Source organism: Balaenoptera ricei, chromosome 2 (assembly GCF_028023285.1).
Source record: "Balaenoptera ricei isolate mBalRic1 chromosome 2, mBalRic1.hap2, whole genome shotgun sequence".
NCBI classification, from domain to species: domain Eukaryota; kingdom Metazoa; phylum Chordata; class Mammalia; order Artiodactyla; family Balaenopteridae; genus Balaenoptera; species Balaenoptera ricei.
In genome coordinates this window covers 158,821,459-158,845,671 of record NC_082640.1, presented here as the reverse complement: position 1 = coordinate 158,845,671, position 24,213 = coordinate 158,821,459, and the positions used below count along the sequence as shown (strand labels likewise).

The window sequence follows — 24,213 nt, the reverse complement described above, 5'->3', positions numbered from 1 at the left end:
CACGTGTAGTAATTTGTTAGACGAAACGGCCGCCTTTCAACTTTTGCACGGGAACAAGGGGATTTGCCCTTTGGGGGATTAAAAACGTAACAGCAAAGCCAAAAGCTAATGAATGGGGTTCAGTGGTTTGTTGGCAATACTTAAATATTTCTGTCCAGGGCTTAAACATTTCTGTCCAGGAGCGCAGCTCTCTGCAGTTATTTAGAAAGTAGGGATTCAAACCAAACTAAAATACTCTCCCGTGCGTCTCCACTTTCCTCAATCCGAAAAAGAGCTGCTCGCGCGGTACTGCCCCTTTAAGACCTGCTTGCTCTCGGGCTCTACAAAAGGGAGTGACCTCTGGGCTTTGACAGCTCCCCTAATAACTACCACCGTGCAGGCCCCGCCCACCTGGCGACCAGCTGCGCCGATTGGCCGGCGGGCCGGTATCCCGTGCTCTGATTGGCTCTCCGCTTCCCCTGAGCAAACCTTTAGAACTCCGAGACAGACAATATTCTGTTACATTGTAGCAAAATGGCGACTGTCATTCACAACCCCCTGAAAGCGTAAGTAAGACTAAAAAATGTACATATTCCGCGTGGTTTCAATTTGAAAAAAAAAAGGCGCCTTCTGCGGGCCGAGCGCTGCCTATGCACTGCGCTTGCAGGCGCCTACAGCCGCGGCGGGGCTTCTCTCTTTTCTTTCAGCTCTTACTTCTTCATCTTTTTTTTTTTTTTTTTTTCCCCCCAACGCGCAGAAATGTCAGGAGATGCAATTAACAAGAAGAAAATTGTTACATCTGTGTTCTTCTAAATTGGCGGACAGAGAGAGAGGGGTTATCGGCAGGGAAGCCAGGCGCTCCAGCGCTCTACAGCTAGGGGATCGTGGGCAGCTCGGGGACAGCACGGTCCCCTGAGTCCCCGGCTTCGCGGGGCGGTGAGCGTGGCGCGGGGGGCGGCCCTGCTGGGGGCGAGCGCAGGGCTGGGGCGGCCTGGGTGCACTTGGCTGAGCCCCGCGCCTCCGGAGCCCGCGGCCCCCGCCCCGCAGCTAGGTCCGCCGTGGTGAGCGGACCGCGGCAGCTCCGGAGTTTGCAAGGCGCTCTCCGCCTTCCGATCGCTTGCGGGGAGTTTGTGCAAACCTTCCGGAGTTGGGAGGACCGCAGGGGGAGCAGCGGGTCCCGGGAGCCCTGGGGCCCAGGTGGTTGCCCGGGGCTTTCCTGCCGGGGCAGCCCCCGGAGCGTGACGGCGCTTCGGGCGGTCGCCGGTGTGTCTCCGGGTGTGTTTGTGGGGGAGCTGGCTGTAGTAAATTAACGACTCCGGTTAACTTGGGGTTGATTTGGAGACCGGGAAGCTGCAGGTCTTATGAATGGTGTTCTCGCCTCCCCCGGGTGAAAAGCCGAGGCAGGCGAGAGGCAGCTTGGGGCTCCCCGCCTGAGCGGGCTGCGTCTGCTCCCGGCCAGACGAGGGGCAGGTGCCTCTGGCCGCCGCCGGGAGACTTTGAGCGGACGCCCAGATCCGGGACGGAGGGGGCGGGCTGGGCGAGGACACGCGGGGGCCAGTCCCCGGGTCCGACAGCCAATTCCTGCTCGCCTTCCTTCCCCCTCCTTTTTATCCTGGCTTCCTTCCTTCCTTCCTTCCAGTCGGTGGAACTGTTAAGCCGCCAAGTCCGCTCGCGATCGCGGAGCCGGGGGTGGCTTCGGAAAACTAGCGTCTCTCTAAAAGGGGTGCTATTGGCAGTAATGTTGGCAGAGGGGCGCTCCCTCCGGATCTCGGCGCGGCGTGGGTGGGTGGGTCTACGCGCCTGGGATTAGGACTTCCCAGCTGAAAGTCGCGGGCGAGGGGAGGGAGAGGTGCGCGTGGGGGCCGTTTCGTGCCGAATTCTCGCGGGTGCGTGGCGGATGCCCACCCAGGTTCTTTTAACTTAGCGCATCCGCGTCAGCACCCGGGGCTCCCCTAGGAGTTGAAAGCCAGGTTCGCATGCGGGGAGGCGGGAGGGCGGCAGGGGGTTCTTAACGCGAAGGAACGCGCGGGGAGAACGGGAGGTGTTTGCACCAGCTTATCTCCTATCGGTAATAGGGGAAAAGGGTAGGAATGTCCCAGATCTCGGAGTTTTAAATGTCTGTATATGTATTAACGCTGCTAAGAGGACACTGGAAGCTGAGGCTGATTACAGAGCAGCTCTCGGCTTCAGTTCTCGCTCAGAAGCTCGGATAGGATACGCTGCACTTGAACGCCACAGCGTTTCACCCAAGAAAGAAGATGTTTTATGGCAGAAAAAACGGGCGTAACTTCGCCGCATCCCCTCTCCTCGTCGCTAGCGCTGCCACACAGCTGATGCTGTGAGTTTTTACCGAACCCACAGCCGATTTGGAGTTTTCACATTTCCAGCCGAAAACGCATAGCGGGGCTGATGCCTCCTGATAAACTGAAGTTAGATAAATCTATTTTCACATGTGCGCCAGGTTTGTTTCCTACTGGGAAAGCGGTACCCTAGTTATTACGCGGGAGCCCGCTTACGCGCGGGCGGGCGCAAGGTCTCTACACTCATTCCTGCCGCTCCAGTTTTTTGTTTTTGTTTTTTGGACCGCAGAAGGGTGCGTATTTGGGGAGGGTGTCTGTGTGGGGTGGGGTTAGAAGTGGGGAAAGGGACAGAGAAGCGGGCTGGTTATTGGAATTAGTTCTGAATTATTACACTTGTACTTTGTATAATTAGAAACAGTTGCAATGTGATGTATTTGTAATTCTGTGTCGCCATACACACAACACCCCAGCCTGCTTTTTCTAGGTGGCAGTTGAATGGTCATTTATAATTAACCGCTCATTTTTTGCATCCCGACCCCTTTCCCTGGTGGTAAGGGTGTGTAAACAATACCCCCGACCAGCCGAGCCTCCTGCGACCTAGATGGGTTTTAAACTGCTAACGCAGGAGCACGCATGTTGTTACTGCGAGACCTACAACATCTGCCTTTATTTTTAAAAACAACTTGTTTAATAGATCATCTTTATATGTTTCATTTGTTTTTAAAAGTTGCTGATCAGGAAACAATACACACGTGAATAAATTATGCATGGGCTAAATTAGAACAAAGCGCAGAGACACATCCAGCGGAAGGGATGGATGGGGGTGCTGGGAGGAGGGGAGCAGGGAGAAAGGTTTGGAGAGCTATGTTTTTATTCTCCTGTGTCCCTCTTGACAATGAAACGGAGCTGAACAACATCAGCATTTTCTCTGTGTGCGTTCTGAGTCTTTCTCTCCCTTCCCTTAAAAAAAAAAAAAAAAAAAAAAGACCAACACCGAGGACGCCCCCTATAGAAACTGGTCACACAAAGGTTTCCTCTAGGATTGGGGGATAAAGTGGTGGTGGGTAATGTTCTGGGAAGAAACAAGCCCAGGTTTCATGCAACAACTCTGTAGGGCTCTGCCTGTGCTGAGTGTAGACCATTTTTCATTACACTAGCTTTTTCCACGTGGGACATTCAATAATTCAATAGCTTGAGTAACTGGAGGGCACAATTTGAATCTCATTGCTTTGGGGTCTTCTGTAGGGCCCCAAGCTCCTGGAGCCACATCTCCTCTCTCAGCAGTTTAGCTTTCTTCTGCCTGTCTTTGATCTCCCCTCAACTCCCTTTCTTATTCCTCCTCCTTGTACCCTTCACCCCCGTCCTCTCTGAAGCTGACAGCCTGGCTTTTCTGTCTGTTGTCGCCTTTAACATCTTATTACTGCCCAATAGGGTGTTAGAGGCAGAAACAGGAGCCGCCTGGACTGATCAGATCACAAAGGGGACACGGCAGGTGGCTCCACAACCAAGCAGTCACATCTGGGCTGATAGAATTTAAAAGCATCGATGGACATGTATGATGTGTAAATAGGTATTGCACATTATTTAATTTAGCAGCTACATTGTCTGAGCCTAGATGTGTGAGTCACCCTTATTTCTTACATGTACACGCAAGATAAGGGCCATGTAGTGAAGTAAAAGGCCATGTTATGTAGGTAACATAAATATAGATTTGATAAAGGTCTATGTGTAAGTCTGCCACATTACCTATCGTATTCTGGTTGATTTCTACATACCTAGGAAACATAAAGCTTTTTTTTTTTTTTTTGCCCTGCTATATCCTTTTTTTGTTTTTGCTTTTAATATAGATTCTAATCTTATTTGATATTCTACTTCAGGTTAGCCAGCCTCCCCCAAATCTGCTGTCAACACTTTAAACAACTTACTCTTTTATTAAGTTATCAAAACGCTGGTTTGTATGCACTTAACTGGGAATGTCTGCCACCTTCTGCCAGACTGGATTATACACGTATATATCTATTATACTAATTGCCTGCTTAGAAAAGAATAACTGTTATTATTATTTAATTATTCCATATAAGCCAATAGGGATTTACCCCAAGTAACTATTTGTTTATAAATAATGAGAGCAGAAAACTATTTGGTCATGCTTGTAACATGTGAACATACAGATACGTAATTGTATTGAAACTTTTTTGTAAGGAGTTTCCCTTGCTTGGTTGGAGGCATGGTTTTATATCTCTGTTTTGTTATTAAGGACACAGCTCTGGGAGAAGCAAGTATACTTACTCAGCCAAGGTCAAGCAGCTGGTCATGTGCATAGATGGACCTCAGATCTTCGTCTTTTTATACATTCTATGATCTGGAGACAGTGTATTCTAATCTAAAGTCGTTTTGTGCCTGTGAAAGTTGTGTAATTGTTGCCACTTAGAAGCCAGACTTCACTCTTGCTGTGACACTCAGTTTAGATATCAGAGAGGATGGTGTAGGGGGGACACATTCCTGGTTCTAATCTCCTTCTGGCTCTTTCTGTTGGGGTGGGGGGACGTGGGTAGGTACTAAATGGGGAACATTGCAGTTGGGAATTTGTGAACTTGCAGCTTTTTATGGGCATTATTTTAGCCCCTTATGAAAAAGGACCCTCAGACATTTTAAGCTGACATATGCCTAAGAACCAACTTCTGCATCTGCTTATGGTTGCCACTGGAAAAAAAAATCCTTAAATTTTCCGAACTTCGTTAGCACACATTATTTTTCAGTGGGAAGAATGTCTGGTTTGGATGAGATACCCATAAAGGATATTAATTTCTGCCAGAACCCAAATGAAGGCATCGTCACAGGTTAAACCTCTGAAAATTGCCGGACCTGCAGACCACCCGGGAGACATCCAGAGGTCTCCAGTTGAATGGGAGCTGCTCAGTTCCATAAAATGGGCAGGAATTCAGAGGCAACTTAATTGGAGACTCCTTATCCTCCTTTGTCTTTCTGGAATCATGCAGGTAGCTGAAATTTAGGCACATCTGAGAAACACCATAATGTCTAAAGCCATTCCAAAACCATCTGCTCAGATCAAGGCAAGAAATAAAATGCCACGGTCAACAGGCTTTGTTCTGAGCCTGTGCCAGGAAAAGAAAGGAAACTGAGGCTGATGTTTCAGTTTTGAAAGTGCAGCCATGCTGATTGTAGTGGTGCTGGGGGTGGGTCATAAAAAGGCACCAGAATCCAGGCCTGTTTATTATCCCAACCTCTGTAAAGTAACTTTTGTGGTTTCTGAGTGTTCTGAAAGTCACTAGAAGACAGAAATGTAGCCCAATGTGGCAAGCCCCTGGCCAAAGAAGTGCCACAACCACTGAAATAGTTTTTGCCCAGCCAGGGTTTTCCAGCAGGGGCCTATGTAAGCATGACCCTAGCTTTAAATAATCTTTAAACATTTAGGTATTTAACAAGAAAAGATAAAAGAGTGGCCTGGGGTGGGGGTGGGGAGAGGATAGGTAAGTGGATAAAACCACTGTGTGGTCTGGAACTCTGAAAAGATGATTGTTTAACAGCAAGAGAGACTGATATTATGATCTACTGCAAGTTCCAAAGTTTTCTTTAGTTGTGTGAGCAACTGGGGAGAGATGACGTGTTGTGGTGTTTTTGTAATTTGTTTCTCTTATTGGTCCGGTTACTAGTGTTTCACAGTCTGTCAAACCATATGGATGAATGGAGCTAGCATCATAAAACTGTCACTGAAAGAAGGTTTTTGAAGCCTGTGGTTTGCATCAGAGTTTTAAAAGTAGTGGTTAGGAGGTGTTTTGGCGGGGGGTGGGAAAAGAGGAGCAGCCTGTGTTGGGAATTTCTAGGTTGTGTGTTTGTGAATAGTAGTAATGGGTGGGAGTGGCAAGGGAAGAGAGAAGCCTTGAGGAGACTAAGATTTAGGGGGTTGTGTTTGGAAGCAGGGAGGGGCAAGGGGATTAAGCTCAGAGCCCCTAATAATGGGGTTCAAATAGCCCACATTGAGTCCTGCACTATCCAGGCCTTAGTTAAGAGCCCAAGGAACAATGATGGCACATGTCTAATCCCCCTTGTGGTCATCTCATGTTGCTATGAAATGAGTGAGTTTTTTTCATTGTTATTCATTTTGAAAATCTGCTGTTTGTATTAACTTCAATTGGAAGCTCCACCAGAGAAGGTTTTTCAGTCCCCAGACTTTCACCTGCCATCAGTGTGGCCCTGTCTCAAACTCTGTCCCTCTTCCACATTTGTTTCTCACCAGTGGCTTTTCTTTTGTAGCTTCAGAGTAATGGGGGAGAAAAAGCCCTGGGAGAGGATCCCAGAGATCTAAGCTCTGTTTTCAGCCCTACCACCCACTAACTATGCGCTCTTAGACACAGAACTTCTCTGAGCTGCATATTCCTTGTCTTTAAGATGAGGGTGATGCCCCTTGATTGCCAAAATTCCTTTCAAGTCAAAAACCTGTGGCTCTTACTATGGTTAATTAGGATGAGGAGGATAGTTAGGAGCCGGTGTTCAAATTCTTCCTTGTTTTTATTTTATTTATTTATTTAAAAAATAAATTTATTTATTTATTTATTTATGGTTGCGTTGGGTCTTCCTTGCTGCACGCAGGCTTTCTCTAGTTGAGGCGAGCAGGGGTTACTCTTCGTTATGGTGCACGGGCTTCTCATTGCAGTGGCTTCTCTTTGTTGTGGAACATGGGCTCTAGGTGCGTGGGCTTCAGTAGTTGTGGTACATGGGCTCAGTAGTTGTGGCTCACGGGCTCTAGAGCACAGGCTTAGTGGTTGTGGTGCACAGGCTCAGTTGCTCCCCGGCATGTGGGATTTTCCCCGAGCAGGGCTCGAACCCGTGTCCCCTGCATTAGCAGGCAGATTCTTAACCACTGTGCCACCAGGGAAGTCCCCTTTCTTGTTTTTAAAGTGTGGCTCTAAAGGGGAGTTAAGACTGGTAGACTCTTCCGTAGTTTCATCTTCTCTGATCCAGTCTTGCCACATTATGCTACCATTTGGGGTTCTAATCTCTCCCTTCTCAGGGCCCAAGCCTGGGGACCAGGTGGTGGCCCATTTAGAATGTGGACTTTTCTTCTGATTATCCCTTTTGAACACTTTTCTTCTCATTAGCACTCCAACTAGAGGATGGAAAGAGAAGTGGGAAAACTAATTAGCCTATTTTGTTGTTTACAAGCACTCAGATAAAGTTTTTGGTTGTGCAAAAGACTGGAATTATTGAGAACATCTATCTTTTTCTTCCTCTTTTCTTTAAATGTGTGGAGGGAGACAGGGAACCAAGCAAAAGATTTTTCTTCTCTGGATTTCATTTATCTACAGTCTCCTTGGAACAGCCCTCCCCTCTACCACGGCGCCCATCCCAATTAACATGGAAATAAAGTGCTTATTTCACTTCCATCTGGGCAGCTGCAGTTACCTGACTGTTCAGTGAGCCGAAGCATGTGGGCCTGTACTGATGTCTCAGTGAGCTTCCTCTGTTGTATCCCATGATAACTGCTGAGGAAATGGAGGTGTCTAGCAGACCCACAGAGTCTGGCCATACCCAGGTGGGTATTAGCAGTGTCTAAATTGGAATTCACTGCCTCTCATTCAGTGACATGCCTCCAGAACATCCCAGATTCTTCTGGGGGTGTTATTATCAGGCTTTCCTTTGTTTGGAAGCTCCCTTGGCAATTTTCTACAAGTCTAAAGGAGGAAGGGGGGTTGTAAAACCTATCAGAGAATTCATAAAAGCCTAAATTGTGAGAGGTAAAATGAAAGAAAAACAAAACAAAATGGTCACCCTGAGCTCTAGCATACAGAGGCAGCCCCTTAAATTTTTTTTCTACTAGTGGGAAAATACACATAACATGTATATTTAGCATATATGACATGTAGATGTGCCATTTTAACCATTTTTAAGTGTCAGTTCACGGGTATTAAGCACATTCATAATGTCGTGCAACCATCCATACTATCCATTCCCAGAATTAAAAAAATCATCCCAAACAAACTCTGTACCCATTAAACAGTAACTCCTCATCCTCCTCCCGCCCCCATTCCAGTCCCTGCTAGCCACCATTCTGCTTTCTGTCTCTATAAATTTGCCTATTCTAAGCATCTCGTATAAATGGAATCATACCATATTTGTCCTTTTGTGACTGGCTTATTTTGCTTAGCATAATGTCCTTAAGGTTCAGCTTTGTTACAGCATGTGTCAGAATTTCCTTCCTTTTTATGGCTGAATAATATTCTATTGTATGTATATGCCTTATTTTGTTTATCCGTTCATCCAATGATGGGCACTTGGGTTGTTTCCACCTTTTGGCTATTGTGAATAATCCTGCTATGAACATGGGTGTGTAAGTAACTATCTGAGTCCCTGCTTTCAGTTCTTTTGGGTATATGCCTAGGTTCCCCTTCATTTTTAGACTTATTAAAACCCAGAGAGTACATTTCTAGATAGTACAGGCAACTCCCTCCTTGTAAACTTAAAAAAAAAAAAAAATACTGATAGTATCATAGAATTCAGCCTTTTAACCCCCCTCCCCCGTGGAACAACCACTATTTTAGGGAGGAGGAGTAAATGCCCTGGGAACCCAGAGACTCACTTCTCTCATCCCCAGCCACAAGGATTGCCTTCACTTTTTCCCCCTAACCCCAACCCTTTGAGGGCAGTGACTCCCTGTGGGGGTCAGGGTTTGGGTTTGGGGGAGCTCCAGAAGCTGCAGCAGTAGTAGTTACCTGGTGAGGCTTGGAGTGAAGGTTTCCTAGGCAGAGTGGAGGTTTCATCTGGCAACAGGGGTTCAGGTGGAAGGAGCACCTGGGATGACAGGACAGCTTGAAAGTCAAGAGGTAGTAAATCTGGCCTGTTTTTTCATAAGGTGAGAAAGGCTTGTATCTCCTTTCGCTTCCCTTCCCTGTACCCAGCCCTGCTTACCCCCTGCAAGGGGCCCAGATGAAATAATAGATGTGAAAACATTTCAGAAGGTGTAAAGTACAAATGTGAGGTGTTACTAGAACTGCAAAGTTTCTCGTAGCTAACTGAGGCCTTCTCAGAGAGTCAGCAATGTCTCATAAACATTACTATATTAAAACTAAAATAAACGAAAAGATCCTGGCATTACACATCATATCTAATCATTGTTTCTCAGTAAATGCAAAGCCTCACTCGTCCAGCTGTGTGTAAATAGCCCTGGGATCTCAGTGGGGTTTTTTACATCGTCTGGGTTTGAAATAGGTGAGAATATGAGCTCAAGGGAAGCCCTCATTTCATTTCCCACTGTCAGCCGTGTACTGAGTCCACCCGTGGTCAGAGGAATCAGACGCTGGCGGGCAGAGGGAATGCTCTCCTGGAACTTGGGCTCCGGTCATCAGCCAGTCTCTGGCTCCTCCTTCTATCAAGAAGACTCCAGGGAGGGAGAGGGGGTGACCGGGGGGCTGGGGTTTAAATCTGCTTGTGAACAAGGAGGGTGTGCTGTTGACATAGGGGGTCAGCGGCAAGAATTGGTTCTTTATACAAGCGTAGACTATGGACAGCATCGTGGCGAGGGTCAAATCTCAGAATGACAGAGTTATTTGCCAGCCTTGGAAATGCTTCAGATCCAAGCTTGCTGCAAACCCACAGCATTCCTGTACTTTATAAAGGCAAATTAAGTGAGAAACGTCATCCCTATTCCCATTATCCTCAACCAAGGACTCTTTACATATCTCTGTTTGCTGCTAGTTGAGCTCAGGGAGAACTGTCTCACCCTCTTTGGAGCTTTCTTCATCCTGTCCTGGCCAATTCTGATTGCGAGCCTGCCCCTCGCAGCTAAGCGGCATAGAGCCCCCCTCCCTGCATCTAGGAGCTTCCACTCCAACGAAGGCCTCCAGTCCGTTTCTCCTTCCAGACCCCTGTTCTTTGGCAGGGCAAAGTAAGTGCTTGTAAACCGGGAGGCGGACTGCTCCCTTAGGCTTCTAGTGAAACCACTGTCAGTTGCGGGGTGGGGGGGAGGGCGGAGGCAATGTGGTGCTGGAGGTGGGGGAGGGCAGGGTGGATGGGGTAGTTGAAGTGGAGAGAATATATTCTCTCCTGCTAATTATTTTCCCCGAGGACTTAGCCAATGCAGAACCATCTATTATCGTGGGAGTGCTCTATGGTGGTTTCGCCTGTGATGAATGCTAAGTGGAAACAAGCAAGAAAAATTAACAGGCGGCTGCTTCTGTCCACCTAATTAAAATGCATATCCAAATGCATAATTCCTTATGTTTCCCCATGCACACACCCCCTTCCAATCCCAATTCTACGGAGGAAAAAAAAAAAAACACTTTCTCCCAATCATTTCTCTTGATTATATTTCCATCAAGGAAGAACTGGAGGGTTCCCTTAGAATAGAGAAGGGCCGTTTTTGTAATACACTAAAATCGCTGTTTTTCTTTCTTTCTTTTTTTTTTTACTTAGATTGGCCCCCAAAGTTCTGAGCTCTTTTTTGTTTAAAATGGAGAACAAAAACTTTATCTGACTGCAGAGAAAAGGGGGAAGGAAGGAAGTAGAGAAAGAAAGGAGGAAAAAGAAAGAGAAAGCAAGAAAGAAAAAAAAGAAAGTTCCCACAATTTCCACTGACCTTTTAGTTTTGCGCTAAAAGTCTGGCTTGGATCAACAATGAGAATTTTGAAGGTCTTTTTTATCTCCTCTTCCTCTTCATTTCTTTCCCTGACTTTGCACTGCTTCCCCCAACCCCCAAAACAAACATAGCCCAGGGTTTTGCAGAGAGATTTTAGAAGAGGCATCTACCTGTGCAGATCAGGTAGAGAGAAGAAACAAAAGCCTCTGCATCTGGGGCAAGATCAGAGGTGCTGACATCATGGTCCCAAGTATGTCTTGAATCAAACAAAAAATATCTCTTCACCCTTATCTTCCTCACTTTTTGTTCACCCGAATGATCATTTTCTCCCCCCTTAGAAGAACAACTTTATTCAGTGGTCATAAAATATTTAATAAGACACGAAACTTAAGTCACTGTGTTCAACTGGACGTCACTGCCATCTCTGCAGCAGCCCCCCTCCCCCGGCCAGCAACCCCCCCGCACCCCACTCCTGAAGCCCCCTGACTGCCCTCCACAGAAGCGCCAGCTGTTGATTTATCAGGGCCGGCTGGCTCAGCAGTGCATGGAGATTGCTTTTAATTAACTCTCTTCATTTTTCCCAATCTTCAGGGAGCAGCAGCCCTTTAATGATCTTAATATTTTATCTGGATTTATATCCGCCTTATTTGTTGTTGTTTGACTTCCGCATTTGTTCTTCCTGAGTCGCTTCCTGACTGATATATTTGTTTGCCCCTTCCCCCTGGCCCCCAAGACCTTCCAGGAGAACGGGTTCTGAAGAAGGCCCAAGCTTTCTTTCCACCGTTGCACAGGGAGAGGTGCCTAGTGTTGGCCTGTGCCATGATTTGGATTAGAACTTTTGTCTTAGGAATCCCAGTCTCACCTGACTCAGCAGAAGGAGTTTCTGAGCTTTTCGTTAAAGAAAAAAAAAAAATCTGAATTTTAGAAAGTGAGGTCTCTTTGCCTCTTTGGTGCTTGCTGCCTCTGTAAGGGAGTGAGCTGCCCTGGAGAGCTGGATAAAAACTGCTTCCTGGGTCTGGAGGTCTGTCATCTTGCTCACCCCAACCTGACGTAGTTCAGTGGAACTGCTGGAGGATGATGACTTCAGGGCAGGGCTGGATGTAGGTGCAGCCAATTCTTCCTGCCACTTTCTGCATCTTTAGATATGGCTGGGATTTGCTCAGCAGCTGCTCAGAAGAGTAATTGTAGGTACGGTCTGAAAGAGGACCTGCAGAGGCACCAATTGCTTTCTCTATTTGAGGCTGCCTGCTCCCTCAGCCCTCGGTTCCCTGTTTCTGTGCCCACTTCTTACACACCACCATCTGAACACCTTCCCACCCCCTCTTCCAGCTTCCTTTTGGCTGCAAAGTCTGCTTCTTCCCCCAACAGTCCCAGAGAGGCCTGGCAGACAAACTTGCGCGGGGGCTAGTTTTCAGAACCAGCTTGCCCACAGAATGCCCTTTTGGCATCTCTATTTGGTGATGTGTCTTCAGGGTTATTTGTTGCTAGGCAACTGCCAACTAAAGTTTGAGCCTGATCTGGGATTGCAGTGAATTGCCCTGGGTGACTTGTATCCACATTTAGGGACTTGGCTTTGCAATCCTGTGAACAGGAAGTTGAGAAGGTATTTTTCCATGTGCCTTTATGGAAAGAGGTATTGGTTTGTAAAATCTAGCCCACTGACTGGCACAGGAATGTCTGTACACACAATGTTTGTTTTGATGATGAAAATGGCGATTTCTTCCCATCTCCTTGTATTCATCCCTTGAGCTCTGCTAATTCTGAAAACCTGTGATATGTCAGGTACTAAGCTATCTTCAGGGTACAGAGACAGGAAACCATGGCTTCTACATCACAGTTTGGTGTTCAGGCAACTCAATGTCCTATTGAGTGTTTCTTTTTCACTTTTCCTTGGCAATTACAGGCCCTTTTGAGAATCCTATGAAAGTTCTGGATCATCTCCCCAGAAAAAATGCAGATAGGTGTGAACATCTGCCTGTGGTTTTATGGGGTTCACAGACTCTGAGGAGCCCATCAGCGGATGCCTTAGAGTTACATGGGCTCCAGGTTAAGAACCTTAGAATGAGCGATGTGGGTGAACTTGTTACCCTGAAAGGATGCTTCTGTATCCCTGCTCAGACAGGTGGCACCATTCCCACTTCCCCTATAGTCTTACCAAACTGCTTGTGGCTCCCCAGCCCTATCCTGCCCCAGAGGCACATGACAAACATCTACTTGCTCATCTTCCAGACACTTCAAAGTCCCCTCTTCCCTGGCAAAGCCCTTGCTGACCCTCAGGTAGAATTGGCCACCCCTGTCCTTGGCCCCATAGTCCCAAGCATACTCTTCTCTCCCCGCCACTGAAATACTTAACGCTGGTTGGTTAGAATGTAAGGCCTTGGAAGACTGGGAGGGTGGCTGCCTGTGCCTTTCTATCCCTATAGGATCTAGCATAGCAGGCGCTTAATAAGTGTGTGTGGAGTAACTGAGCAAATGAAGCCAGCAGGCTCTTCCCGCCTAATTTGCTTCTAGCTCTTTAGAGTCGACTTGTTTCTCATTCTCTCCCTGGCAGGAGTTTGGAAAAGGCAGCAGAATTCCTCTCCCCAAATTCTTCAATTTCAGTAGTCGGAAAATAGGCACAAGCTTGCCTTGCTTGCATGTAGCGTGTGAGGCTGTGATGATTGTCAGCGCCATTTATTCTAGCCCTTTGTCTCTTTACCACTTCATCCTTGTGGATCTAAAAAACTTGACTTTCCTTCCCTTTGGTCTTGGGAATTAAAGGCAAGTCTTTGTGCTCTGTCCTCTTTCAGGGACTAAGTAACCCAGGGCTTGTGACTAGCCACTGATAAATCAACCACACTTTTACTAAGTGCCTACTATATGCTCAGCTGTGTATGGGATTTCCTTTAGCCTTAGGTATACCTGAGGACTTCTATGGGTTTTTAAGATGGAAGAGACCAGAAGGTGCAGGTACTATAATGGTTTAACCCAAAGTTGGGATCTGGTGAGAGTCTGTTGCCTGTCCTACTGAGCTTTGGAGGTAACTGTGGCCCAGTCACTGTTTTCAGATAGATATTCTTTGAGAGAATTTCCTATACTTTCATAATGCCTGCATAGATAGAACTTTCCCTATGACTCTCTCCCAACCATGTTCAGTGCAGGTAAATTCATGTGACCATGAAACAAAAAATGATGTCCTGGGGATCATGTGAGGGCCTTTATTCTTCATATTGAGAGAGAGAGACATCTCTATCCTCATAACTTTTGCATGTCCTCTTGCTGCTTTTCGACCCTCCAGAACATTCAGTGTTGGGACCATGTGGAGGAAGACACCACCCTGGAGAGGCCATTCTGTGTCAGAAGGAAGGTGAAGGCCAGAGGTGGAGACAGGCTATTCAAGTCAAGTTTTAACTCAGATTCTCGTCCACTAGACATCCTTCAACGTGGAGAGCTAGAAAAAGTGCGGATGGTGCACGAAGTATAGGCTGGAGGAGCAGGATTGTACCAAAGTGTTTGTGAATTCAGAGAGGTTCATACTGCACCAGCACCTACTCTGGAAGTTAAGGCTCCTTCAGTCCCGGGTATAGCCCTTCAGTACAGAGGGTGCACATGGGGCCATCCAGTTCTTGGTGCTCATTTCCCTTTTGGGCAGCCATCCCAGTATAACAGATACTTATACATATTCTGTCCTCATTTTATCTAATTACACACATCTCTGGGGGATGGGAAACAGGTTTGGATCATTCGATTTTAGGTCAGTTACGCACAGGGTAGCTGAGATGAACACTGATCTACGGAGTTCTATGAAATTCGGAAATTTCCCATAGTTCCCTGGTCCATAGCACACCAGGGGGCATTGTTTGCTATCTCAGGGGCTGGAGATCCCAGTCAGCATGGGGGAGGGATAGAGCCTGACTGGTTCGTGGGTCTGAATGTAGGAACCTTTCTGAGACTGCGCTAGCTCTTGCTATCCTTGGAGCAATAGGATTCTTTTACTATTTGGTGATCTGCCTAACTGAGAGACCCAATTATATAGGTCCCTCTTCTGGTGATCATTTATGTTCACCCATTATCTGCCTAGAATGTGTTCAGCTTCCTGAGAAATACAGGACAAAAGAAGCTCTGATGGATGCAACCATCTCTATCATTGCCCAGTGTTGCCAGGAGTTCCTGTTCCTGTGTCCAGACGCAGATGAACTGGTCTGGACAATATAAAAGCTCTGAAATGTCCCCACCTTTCTTCAAGGCCCAGCCTTGGGCAGTCCAACTTCCTGGCATCTCTCCTTCAGGCTCTATTGTAGCTTTTCAAATCCCCAGGAAGGAAAAGCCCACTGGTTACTCTTTTCTCTTGCTTTCTGCTTCTTATTTCATTCCTTGACTCAGACCTAAACCTCCCCGATGCTCTGTGAGCCCTAGATAGAGGAATAATCTACTTAATGCTTCATATCAAGGTTTGCACCTCCAGCCTCGGTTTCGTTCTGACCTTGTCCCCTTCATCTGTGCCCTGCTGACATCTTTCTCCTTTCCCCATGCATCGCACCTTGATCAAAAAGCATTGAAGAGGCACAAAAGGAAGGGAAGAGTATTCTGCCTAGTCCCCAGGAGGGCACACTCTATCTTATCAATGTGGGAGCAGGGAGAGAGAAGGAGGAAAAGGCAAAGCTTGCACACAGCAAACAGGTGAGAAGAAGCCGTGGAGAAGAAACAGGGTGCGTGAGGTTACATGGCGGGATTAACTGCGCTCTGTGAGCGGTCCAGCCCCCGAGGGGTCTGTGAAATTGCAAGAGAGAAAGCGGTCCCACGGTGGGGATGTCAGAGAAGGTTTCAGGGAGGAGGTGGCTTGGAGCTGAGTTTGGAAGGAAAGTGGGATCTGGTCAGGCTCAGGAGTGGTGGAGGCTGAGGATGGAGAAGGTCAGGCATGAAAGGGACGTGAACAAGGATTTGGGAAGCATTTGAGTAATTCCTTAGAGAACCCTCTTCCTTTGGGGTGGTGGTGGGAGGGTCAGGTAGGAAGGGATGTGTGGATGAGAGCAAATGGATCCATTTGGCTGGATGGGAATGGGAGGGGTCTATGAACAGAAGGTAAAAAATGAAATAGCCTGGGGCCAGGTTGCTCTGAGTGGAGCCCCAGTTTGGCAGCCAATTCTTGGGAAGAACTTGAACACCTCAGAGGCCAAAAGAGAGACTCCAGGGGGAGGTAGGGGTTGTCAGCCTGTGTCCCTCAGCAGGGAGGATGTCCACCCCCAGAGACTCCCTCTCACTGATTCTTGGTCCTTGGTTTCCTTGGTTACGTGTTCTGGGTCTTTCCCAGGGCACCTCCCAGAGGGGGTGGGGGTGAGGGGGACTCTCGGGGGCTTGCCCTGGATGAGCCATCCATCCCATCGGGTACAGGACAGCCCTGGCCAGCTGCTTGGGCAGATTTGCCAAGTGGCGCAGGATTGTAGGATAAAGCCCGTCCTAGTGCTGGATCTAAAGGTCTTTTCCCCTTTCTATACTTTAATCACCACCCCCTTTCTTCAACAAAAGCAACAAAGATAACAACCCATAAATGGTTATACGTAAAGTACACAAATCCAGTCTAGGGAAGAAAACATAAATGCGGACCCTCGTAGCGCAATCAAAGGCTGGTGCCCCAAGGATTAGTTTCATGGTTCAAATGGGAGTGGGGTTTGCGGGGAGTGAGGTGGGAGTGTGGGATGGGGAGCAGGAAGTGAGACTACAGGTCTCTAAGGCTGTGTTTCTTCCTGGAAGGATGGAAGTGGTTTATTCTGAAGGTAATGCCTCTCCACTCCCACCCAGGCACCCAGGCACCCCATTACCCATTCAAGCTGCCCACCTAATGTTTATTTCCTCCTGCCGGAAGGCCTGGGCCCCAGGGAGCTAGCTTTCAGGGGGAGGCTGGTGTTACCCCAGTCCTCAGGTTCCTTGGAGCCTTGAACTCTTTGAGAGCTCAGATGCCCGTCCTAGGGAGCGAGAGGGTGGCGAGCAGTGCCATGTGGCTTACAGCTTGGGTACAGGCTCTAGAGCTGGAGAGTGTGGGTTCGCATCCAAGCCCCATGACCATGGGTAGGATTCCTAACCCCTCTGTGCCTCAAATTTCTCATCTGTGAAATGGGAGAGATGGTTTCTGCCTTTAGAGGGTTGTTGGAAGAATTAAACAAGTTAATATATGTACAGTGCTTAGAAGAGTTGGTGCTTCTTACCCTCGTAATAGATGTTGGCAGTGACCCTGTTTTTCTATCTGTAAAATGCAGTCACACTAGCTGATTTTTCCCACAGTGGCCTCTTAAGGAATATGAGATAATAAGTAGGAGAAGCTCTGATTTTCTTAGAAGAAAGACACTCTAGAACTCGATGGCATTATTATTAGTAACTCTTAGAACAAATGTGCTAGAAGAGACTTTGAGAGAGATTTAGCTATGGGATGCTTTGTCTGGGAGTTCAGGTTATTGCATGCCACTGAATCGGTGCTGATATTGGGTCCTTCTGAGAAAGAACGAGAATTTCACAGCTGCAGAAACACAACACATTGAGGTGAACTGTCATGTGATTGAACGCCTGGCTCCTGCTTCCATTCACTGACGCCTCCTCCAAGGGAGAGGCAAGTGCTTTCTGCCTGAATGAGCTCTGCCCTTTCCATAGCTAGAAAAGGGCTTGAACATCCTTCAGACCAAAGCGTGTAGGGGTGAGAGCTGGTCTGTGCACTTTTCTCCCATGTGGCCCGCCAACCCGTTGTCGGACACCTTGCTGATCGCAGCCCTCCTGCCCCAGCGGGTGTGTGTATACATGTTCCCAGCACACGCTTTTTGTAGGCAGCGATCTGTGCTTGACAAGCTGGCATTCCAAACTCCAGATCTTCCAAACACCAGACCCCTATGTTATTTTTAACTGTCCAAAGTTTTTTCCACGTCGTGTAATTGATGGGACTCCATAGCCTCGTCAGAGAATCTAAACTTCAGCTTGTTTTGCCTCCCTTGAATGGGCATATGTCTGATGACCAAGCAGAAAAACACCCTGTTTTCAGAGCTGACTGGTCTAAATCTTCATGCCCACCCCACACCCCGCGCATCTCTGGGGAACAGAAGTGAACACAAAGATAACCTGAGCTTGCCTGTTTCTGTGGCTCCAGATAGGAGGGGGGCAGATCCCTTCTGTCTGTGACCTTCTTGTCCCCGCTCTCTCTCGGCGTCCCGATAGTGAGGGACAAAGCTATGTTTTCAGAGAGATAACAGGCAGGGCATTGAGGAGTTGGACTTGCAATCTCTCCTGGCCCTCTTTTTCAGCCCCCACATTCCCCGAGAGGCAAGTCACATTCTCATCATCCTCTGGGGACAGTCCTGGACAGACGCTCTTATTTCAGAGAACCTGAGATCTTGTGGCGTCAGTGACCACCATCCTTGTTACACTGGAGAAGATTCTCAGCCCTCCAAGTCCAGGAGAAAGTGCACCATCTCACACTGGCCTGTCATTTGCATTGTGAATTTCTCCAGCTTTGTGTGCCATTTCTCTTTTTCCTTCACACATCTCTCTAGACCATGGTGCACTTAGCACCTATGTTAGTCGAGCATGTACGAGGTACCAGCTACTCTGGCACTGAGTATACAGCGGTAAGCAAAACCAATATGGACTTCTATCTTTGTGGAGCTTGTGGTCCAGTTGGGGAAATAGACATTAATCACATAAATATATAAATAAAAGTTGAATCTGTGTTATGTTGGAAGGTCCAGGAAGATAGAAGAGAGTAGGCTGAGGGAATTGCTCTAGTCTGGTACGTTGAGGAAAAGTTTCCTTGAAGAGGCAACGTTTCATCCCAGGCAGAGGAAACAGCATGTGCAAAGGTCCTGTGGCATGTTGGAAGAACCAAAGAAGGCTGCTGTGGCTGGAGTGCAAGAAAGAAAGGGAAAGTGTGGCTCATGATAGGGTACAAGAGGTCAGGAGGGACCAGAACATGCAGGGCCTTGATGGATATTTTAAGGGTGTGTACTTTCTCCTAAGAACAGTGAGCAGTCAAGGGTGTAAGTCAGGAAGCGACTTAATCCCATTTATGTTCTAAAAATTTCCCCCTGGCTGAAGGGAGATTTAGCAATAGAGCCTGGAAAGGATGGGATGAATGAGTTCTGAGGAGGCTTTTCTGGGTAAAATTTAGAAAATAAAAATGAGACATGTGCGTGTCATGAAGGACAGGCATTAGCTGGACAAGGTTGTGACGATAGAGTTTTCCCTTGAACTGCTTCCCTCCTTCCGCTCATTCTCAGTTCTATTTGGTAGTTTTTATCTATTTTTTTTCCATTTGGTAGTTTAAAGAAGCTGACAGGCCGCCCCCATCCTCGGAAGTTTTTGATACTGTGGCGAGATCTGTTTTCCTCCTAAGCAGAGTCTGGAGCAGTCCTTCTGCTGTCCCTGCTGCTCAATCCAACTGTTCTTTGAGCATCTCAAGGTGTGGCCCGAGGATTACGTGCACAAGGGACATGGGTGTGACTGGTGAAAGGTGGATTCTGGGCTGCCTCCTGGACCCGCTGAATCAGGGCTGAGACCATGCCCTCTGGTTCTTAGTTCTTCTAAAGCTTGAGAACCGCTGTTCTTTCAGCCCTGCACATGCATCAGTAAGTGTAATGACGCTTTAAATGGCAGCTGGGAGGTAGATGGGTACCAAGTGCTTTCAAGGCAAAGAAGGAAAGAAGGTCTTCTTTAGGCCTCACAATAATTTGCTTGAGGAGACAAGGCTCTGGTAACTTCAGTTACCAGATGGAGTTGGTGGGAGGGGGGAGCTCCAATTGATGTCTGACTCCAAGCACTTTCCTTTGCCTTTCTTTCTTCCCACTCTATTCTCCAGTGGGCAAAGGTTAAAAAGTACTGACTTATAATTTCCAGATGTAGTTCCTTTTTAAAAAAAGATCCAGTACCTTTTTGGGGGCTCATGAGATCCATCTAGAAAGTGAATATCCAATTAGTACATGAAAGGGTGGAATTAGGTGAGTTAATCGTAATTATTATTATAACATTCTAATATGGAAGATACCAAACCTGTACAAAAATACACAGAATAACACAAAGAACCTCCATGTATCCAGCACCCAACCCAGCTTTAACAGTCACAAGGGGGATGGGCATCTTTTCAATTGTTCAGACTTTGCTCTGTGATGCTCTCATTTCTATGTCCATTGTATGAAATACCTGATAGGTGAGCGGGCAGCAGGAACAGAGAAGCTTTCAAAGTACCCCACCAACTAATGACCAGAGAGGGACAAAGCTCTTTTGATTCAATTTGTCTGTCAATAGTATAGCTCATAGGCAGAGCTAGTGCTTGGAACTGTAGATCTAAGAAATACCTTAGAGACCATTGGTGGTCTCCCTCACTGTGGGACATGGCAGCAGAGGCCAGGGCAAGGTCTGGGGACAGTCCTCAGGCTCTGCACAGCTAATAAGATACAGGTCCTCCAGCCCTGCCTTCCTTACACAGCACAGAGGGTCTCTTGGCATTTTTGTTCTAGTATTTTCTAGCATGAAATTGTGGGACAGAAACCCCACCAGAGCCCTCATGGTTGAAATACCAGTATTCGACCACCTCAGCTTTTGCTTCCTCTTTGTGAAAAAGATCCTTGGTGTAGCCCAGCGGTCTCCTGGTCTGGCTAGGATAGATACATCTATGAGTACTGGTGAAAGCAAAGTGGGCCACATGCTCAATCTCCCTTAGCTCTGCCTGCCCTAAAATTTTAGACTCCTTGAAGCAAAATATGACAAATTAGTGAGTGCCATAGACTTTCAAGAAAGGAAGAAACCAGTTTCACTGACCAGCTTCCTGGAGGAGGTGGGGGCTGGTGGTAGGTATTGATGGATGGGTAAAAGTTAGGGAGTTGAGGATAGAGAAGGCTTCCCTTTAAGAGGGAAACCAATCTCTCAGCACCGCACATCGATCAGGAATTATTTAGCACCTGCGGAAGAGGAAGGTTCTGTACTTCACAGTGAGGGCGATACCGAGAAGCAGAGGATACAATTTCTATTCTCCAGGAACTTTCTGTCTAGTTGAGGGACAAGACATATGTTGAATATTAATATAAGCGGGAGACTCTAAGACGGTAAGATGCAAGTTGACTTTTAAGATCAGCCTGAAGAAGAGTGCAGTGGAAACTAGGAGGTGAATCACAAAGCAACACGTAGGTAACACTATTAATGGCATGGACCCAATGTCTTCTGCGTGTGTGGCCGTGTGCTGGATGCGGCGATAACTGCATCGTTACACGGCAGCTTTTAAAGTAGGAGTCACGCTCGTTCCAGCTACCATCTCTTGAACACCTATGTCCGCTCGGCAGCCCTGTGCTGTGTGCTTACACACATGAACTCATTTAATCCTCCTAGGAAGCAGGCAGTATTAACTATTTTATAGATGAGAACACTCCAAAGAGTTTAAGCAACTTGCCTAAGACCTGAGGCATGGACCTGGGTCTGTCCATCCAAATGAACTTGGGTTCAAAAAGGAAGTGTGAATAGCAGCCAGGCTGAGTAGTTGGGAGAGAGAAGGCTGAACAGGTAACAAAGGACCTATTATAGACACCTGTGTGAAAAGTTTGGCACTGATCCTGTAGGTGTTGGGGCGTTATTTAAGGTATGTCAGGATGGATGTTGAGGGTGATTAATTTGCAGGATGGTTTGAGTGGGAAAGCTGTGGCAGGAAGCGACTGGGGTCTATGAGGGGGTGGTGGTGGAAATGCGCCTGGTCAAACCAAGTAATGAAAACCCTCACAGCCCATCAAACTTAATTAAAATCAAATAAACACTCTGGCAAACCCGTCTCATACCAAGTAGAGGTAGAGATTCCGGATCTTACTAGGGCATTATTTCTGGTTTCAGTATAGCTGCAGGGACATAGAGCTTCATCATTATATAATATTTTAAAAATATGAATATGCTTTGCGTTGATAGGCTACCTTACACATTCACGGTGTCAGCCCTCAGCTTGGTCCTTGGTGCCCCACCATAATCTCTTTTCTCACCCCTTTTATTTCTTCCCGACAGCAGTTGTTTCAGTGTTTTGCCATTTACGTGAAATTCCTCTCCATCCTCTTACTCTTAGCAGATGATTTCACCCCAGACTTATTCAAGAAAATCAAAGCCATGAAGCAAGGAACTTCCTTGTCATTCTTGCCCTCCGCCTCATCATGGCAAAAGCCACTTCTTCAGAGGGGCCTCCCCTGCCCACCCCATGTAATACTGTCCCTGCATAACTCTCCCATTACCCTGGTGTATTTTTTTTCACAGTGCGTACAACCATCAGAAATTATCTTTATGCATTTGTTCATCTGTCTTATGTCTGCCTTTCCTCTTGGAATTTACGTTCCATGAGAGCACAGACTGTGCCTGTCTTGGGCACTGCGGCATCCGAAGTTTTAGCTCATAGTAAGTGCCTGGAGCAATGGAAGGTGCTCAGACGTGGAAATGAATGAGCGGATTCCCATGACTTCAGCCAGTGCTCATGATTTGATCTTCCTCTCTCCTCCTGACTGTCCTACTGCCTACTCAACTCCATCGGGTTGTCCCTCCTCAAACTTATATTCTAAATAAAACTTTCTTCTTCCCCTAAAGCTGCTTATTCCTCTTGGGGTTCACTATCATTTAAGCAAAAATCTCAGGGTCATCTTCGGCTCTTCTCTCTCCTCACTCCTACATATACTTAGTCCCCAAGTCCTGTTGACTTAACCTAGGCAATGTCTCTGGACTCTGTCCCCTCCTCCATTCACCTCTCATTCAGGCAACATAAGTGCTCAGAGGGACACTGGCAGGAGCTTCCTAATTGTCTTCCTAACTTGTAGTGTCTCCTCATGTCAGGCTATCCCTACCCACAGGGAGAGCTTTGCACTGTTCAGTTTCTTTATACTTTCAGCGGTGCCTACTGATTGTAGAATCCATCCATCTGCCATTGGATTGTAGAATCCATCCATCTACCCACCCATCCATGCATCTGCCTATTCATCCATCCATCCATCCACCCATCGATCCATCCACCCACCCACCCATCCTACCATCTATCCTTTCCATCCATCCATCCATCCATCCATCCATCCATCCATGCACCCACCCACCCACCCATCAACTATTTACTGAGTGCCGATCATGTGCACTATGGGAGGTGCTGGGTAGAGAACTGAGAGCACAGTCTTTGCTTTCATATCAATTTTCAACCTTGCAGGGGGGGACAGATATAAACAACCCTGATCTTCAAGTGTTACAGGTGCTTTTTAGTCATTCATCAACTATTTATTGAGTTTCCACTATGTGCCACGCACTGCAAGTGCTGGGGATACAGCCAGTCAATAAAACAAAGTCCCTGCCTTCACGGAACATACATGCTAGTGAAGGAGACCAACAGTGGACAAAGACACAGGTATAAATGCTATGGGGAAATACAGTGAGGGTAAGGGGCACATGTGTGTGGGTTGCCCCCTGGAGAGGGTATTCAGAGATGGCTTCACAGAGAGGGTGATGTCTGAGCAGATACCTTGCAGACAGCGTGGGAGGAAAGCATTCCAAGCAGAAGGAACAGCCAATGCCCTGTGCCAAGGCCCTGCTGGGCTGGGAATGTGCTTTGGGGGGTGTGTACAGGGCATGGTGGGGTACAAAGGAGGGGAGAAATCTGCTCTACCTGAGGGACCAGGGGGCACTCCTTAGAGGAGGATGCCAAACTCCCTAGCATGACAATTCAGCCTCCCATTCCACCGCCTGTTCACAGACTCTGAGCTTGAATCACGCCAGATTGTGGACTTTCCACCTCCAGGCCTTTGCTTCTCTGACCGTCTCTGCCAGGTCTTCTTCCTCTGAGGCGTGGGGACGCCTCTCCCTGATGATCTCTTCCAGCTTCCACTCGCCCTTCAAGAACTGAGCCACCTCCAGGCAGAGCCAGTTGCCCCTCTGCGGGTCCCATAGCACTTTGTTCATGCCAGGGGAGCACTTAGCACGGTGACATCCGGCGAGCTGTGTCTGTGCCGGTCACCTCCGCCCGCCAGAGCTCCCTGTAAGAAGGAACCATATCTTAGACCTTCCTGGGTCTCCAGCACCTTGCACTGTGTTGGGCACACAGTAGGTGGTTCGATGCATGTTGTGTCGGAAAACATCTTGTTTTGTTACCAGACCTCTCTATATAGACATATGGGCAGACATACATGCCCCTTTTCTACACATCAGTTGCTTAAAAAAGAGTTCTGCAGTTCTTAGTGAAAGCAAGAAGGTCATGAAATTAATTTGTCACCCTGATGCCAGCTTCACTCAGCCGACTCATGGGCTGAGAAGGGGTTTTTAAACATGTGTTTCTAATCGATGTGCTAATTTTTCTTCCCTTTCTCAGTCATCTTCTCTTCCCCTCAAACTTGT

General features: G+C 47.4%; 1 protein-coding gene across 2 annotated transcripts in view; it reads left to right on the top strand.

Moving 5' to 3' along the window:
• The first annotated feature begins 495 nt into the window (after window positions 1-495).
• DPF3 (double PHD fingers 3) overlaps window positions 496-24,213 on the top strand; it is a 253,600-nt gene continuing 229,882 nt past the window's right edge. The window contains exon 1 of one of the 2 annotated variants that reach the window (XM_059914560.1): window positions 496-545. In XM_059914560.1, coding sequence (XP_059770543.1) covers window positions 514-545 — 32 coding nt within the window. In that variant the 5' untranslated portion in view covers window positions 496-513. Of the gene's footprint in view, window positions 546-899; window positions 916-24,213 lie in introns of those variants that run through there. The other variant, XM_059914562.1, reaches the window with a different exon arrangement.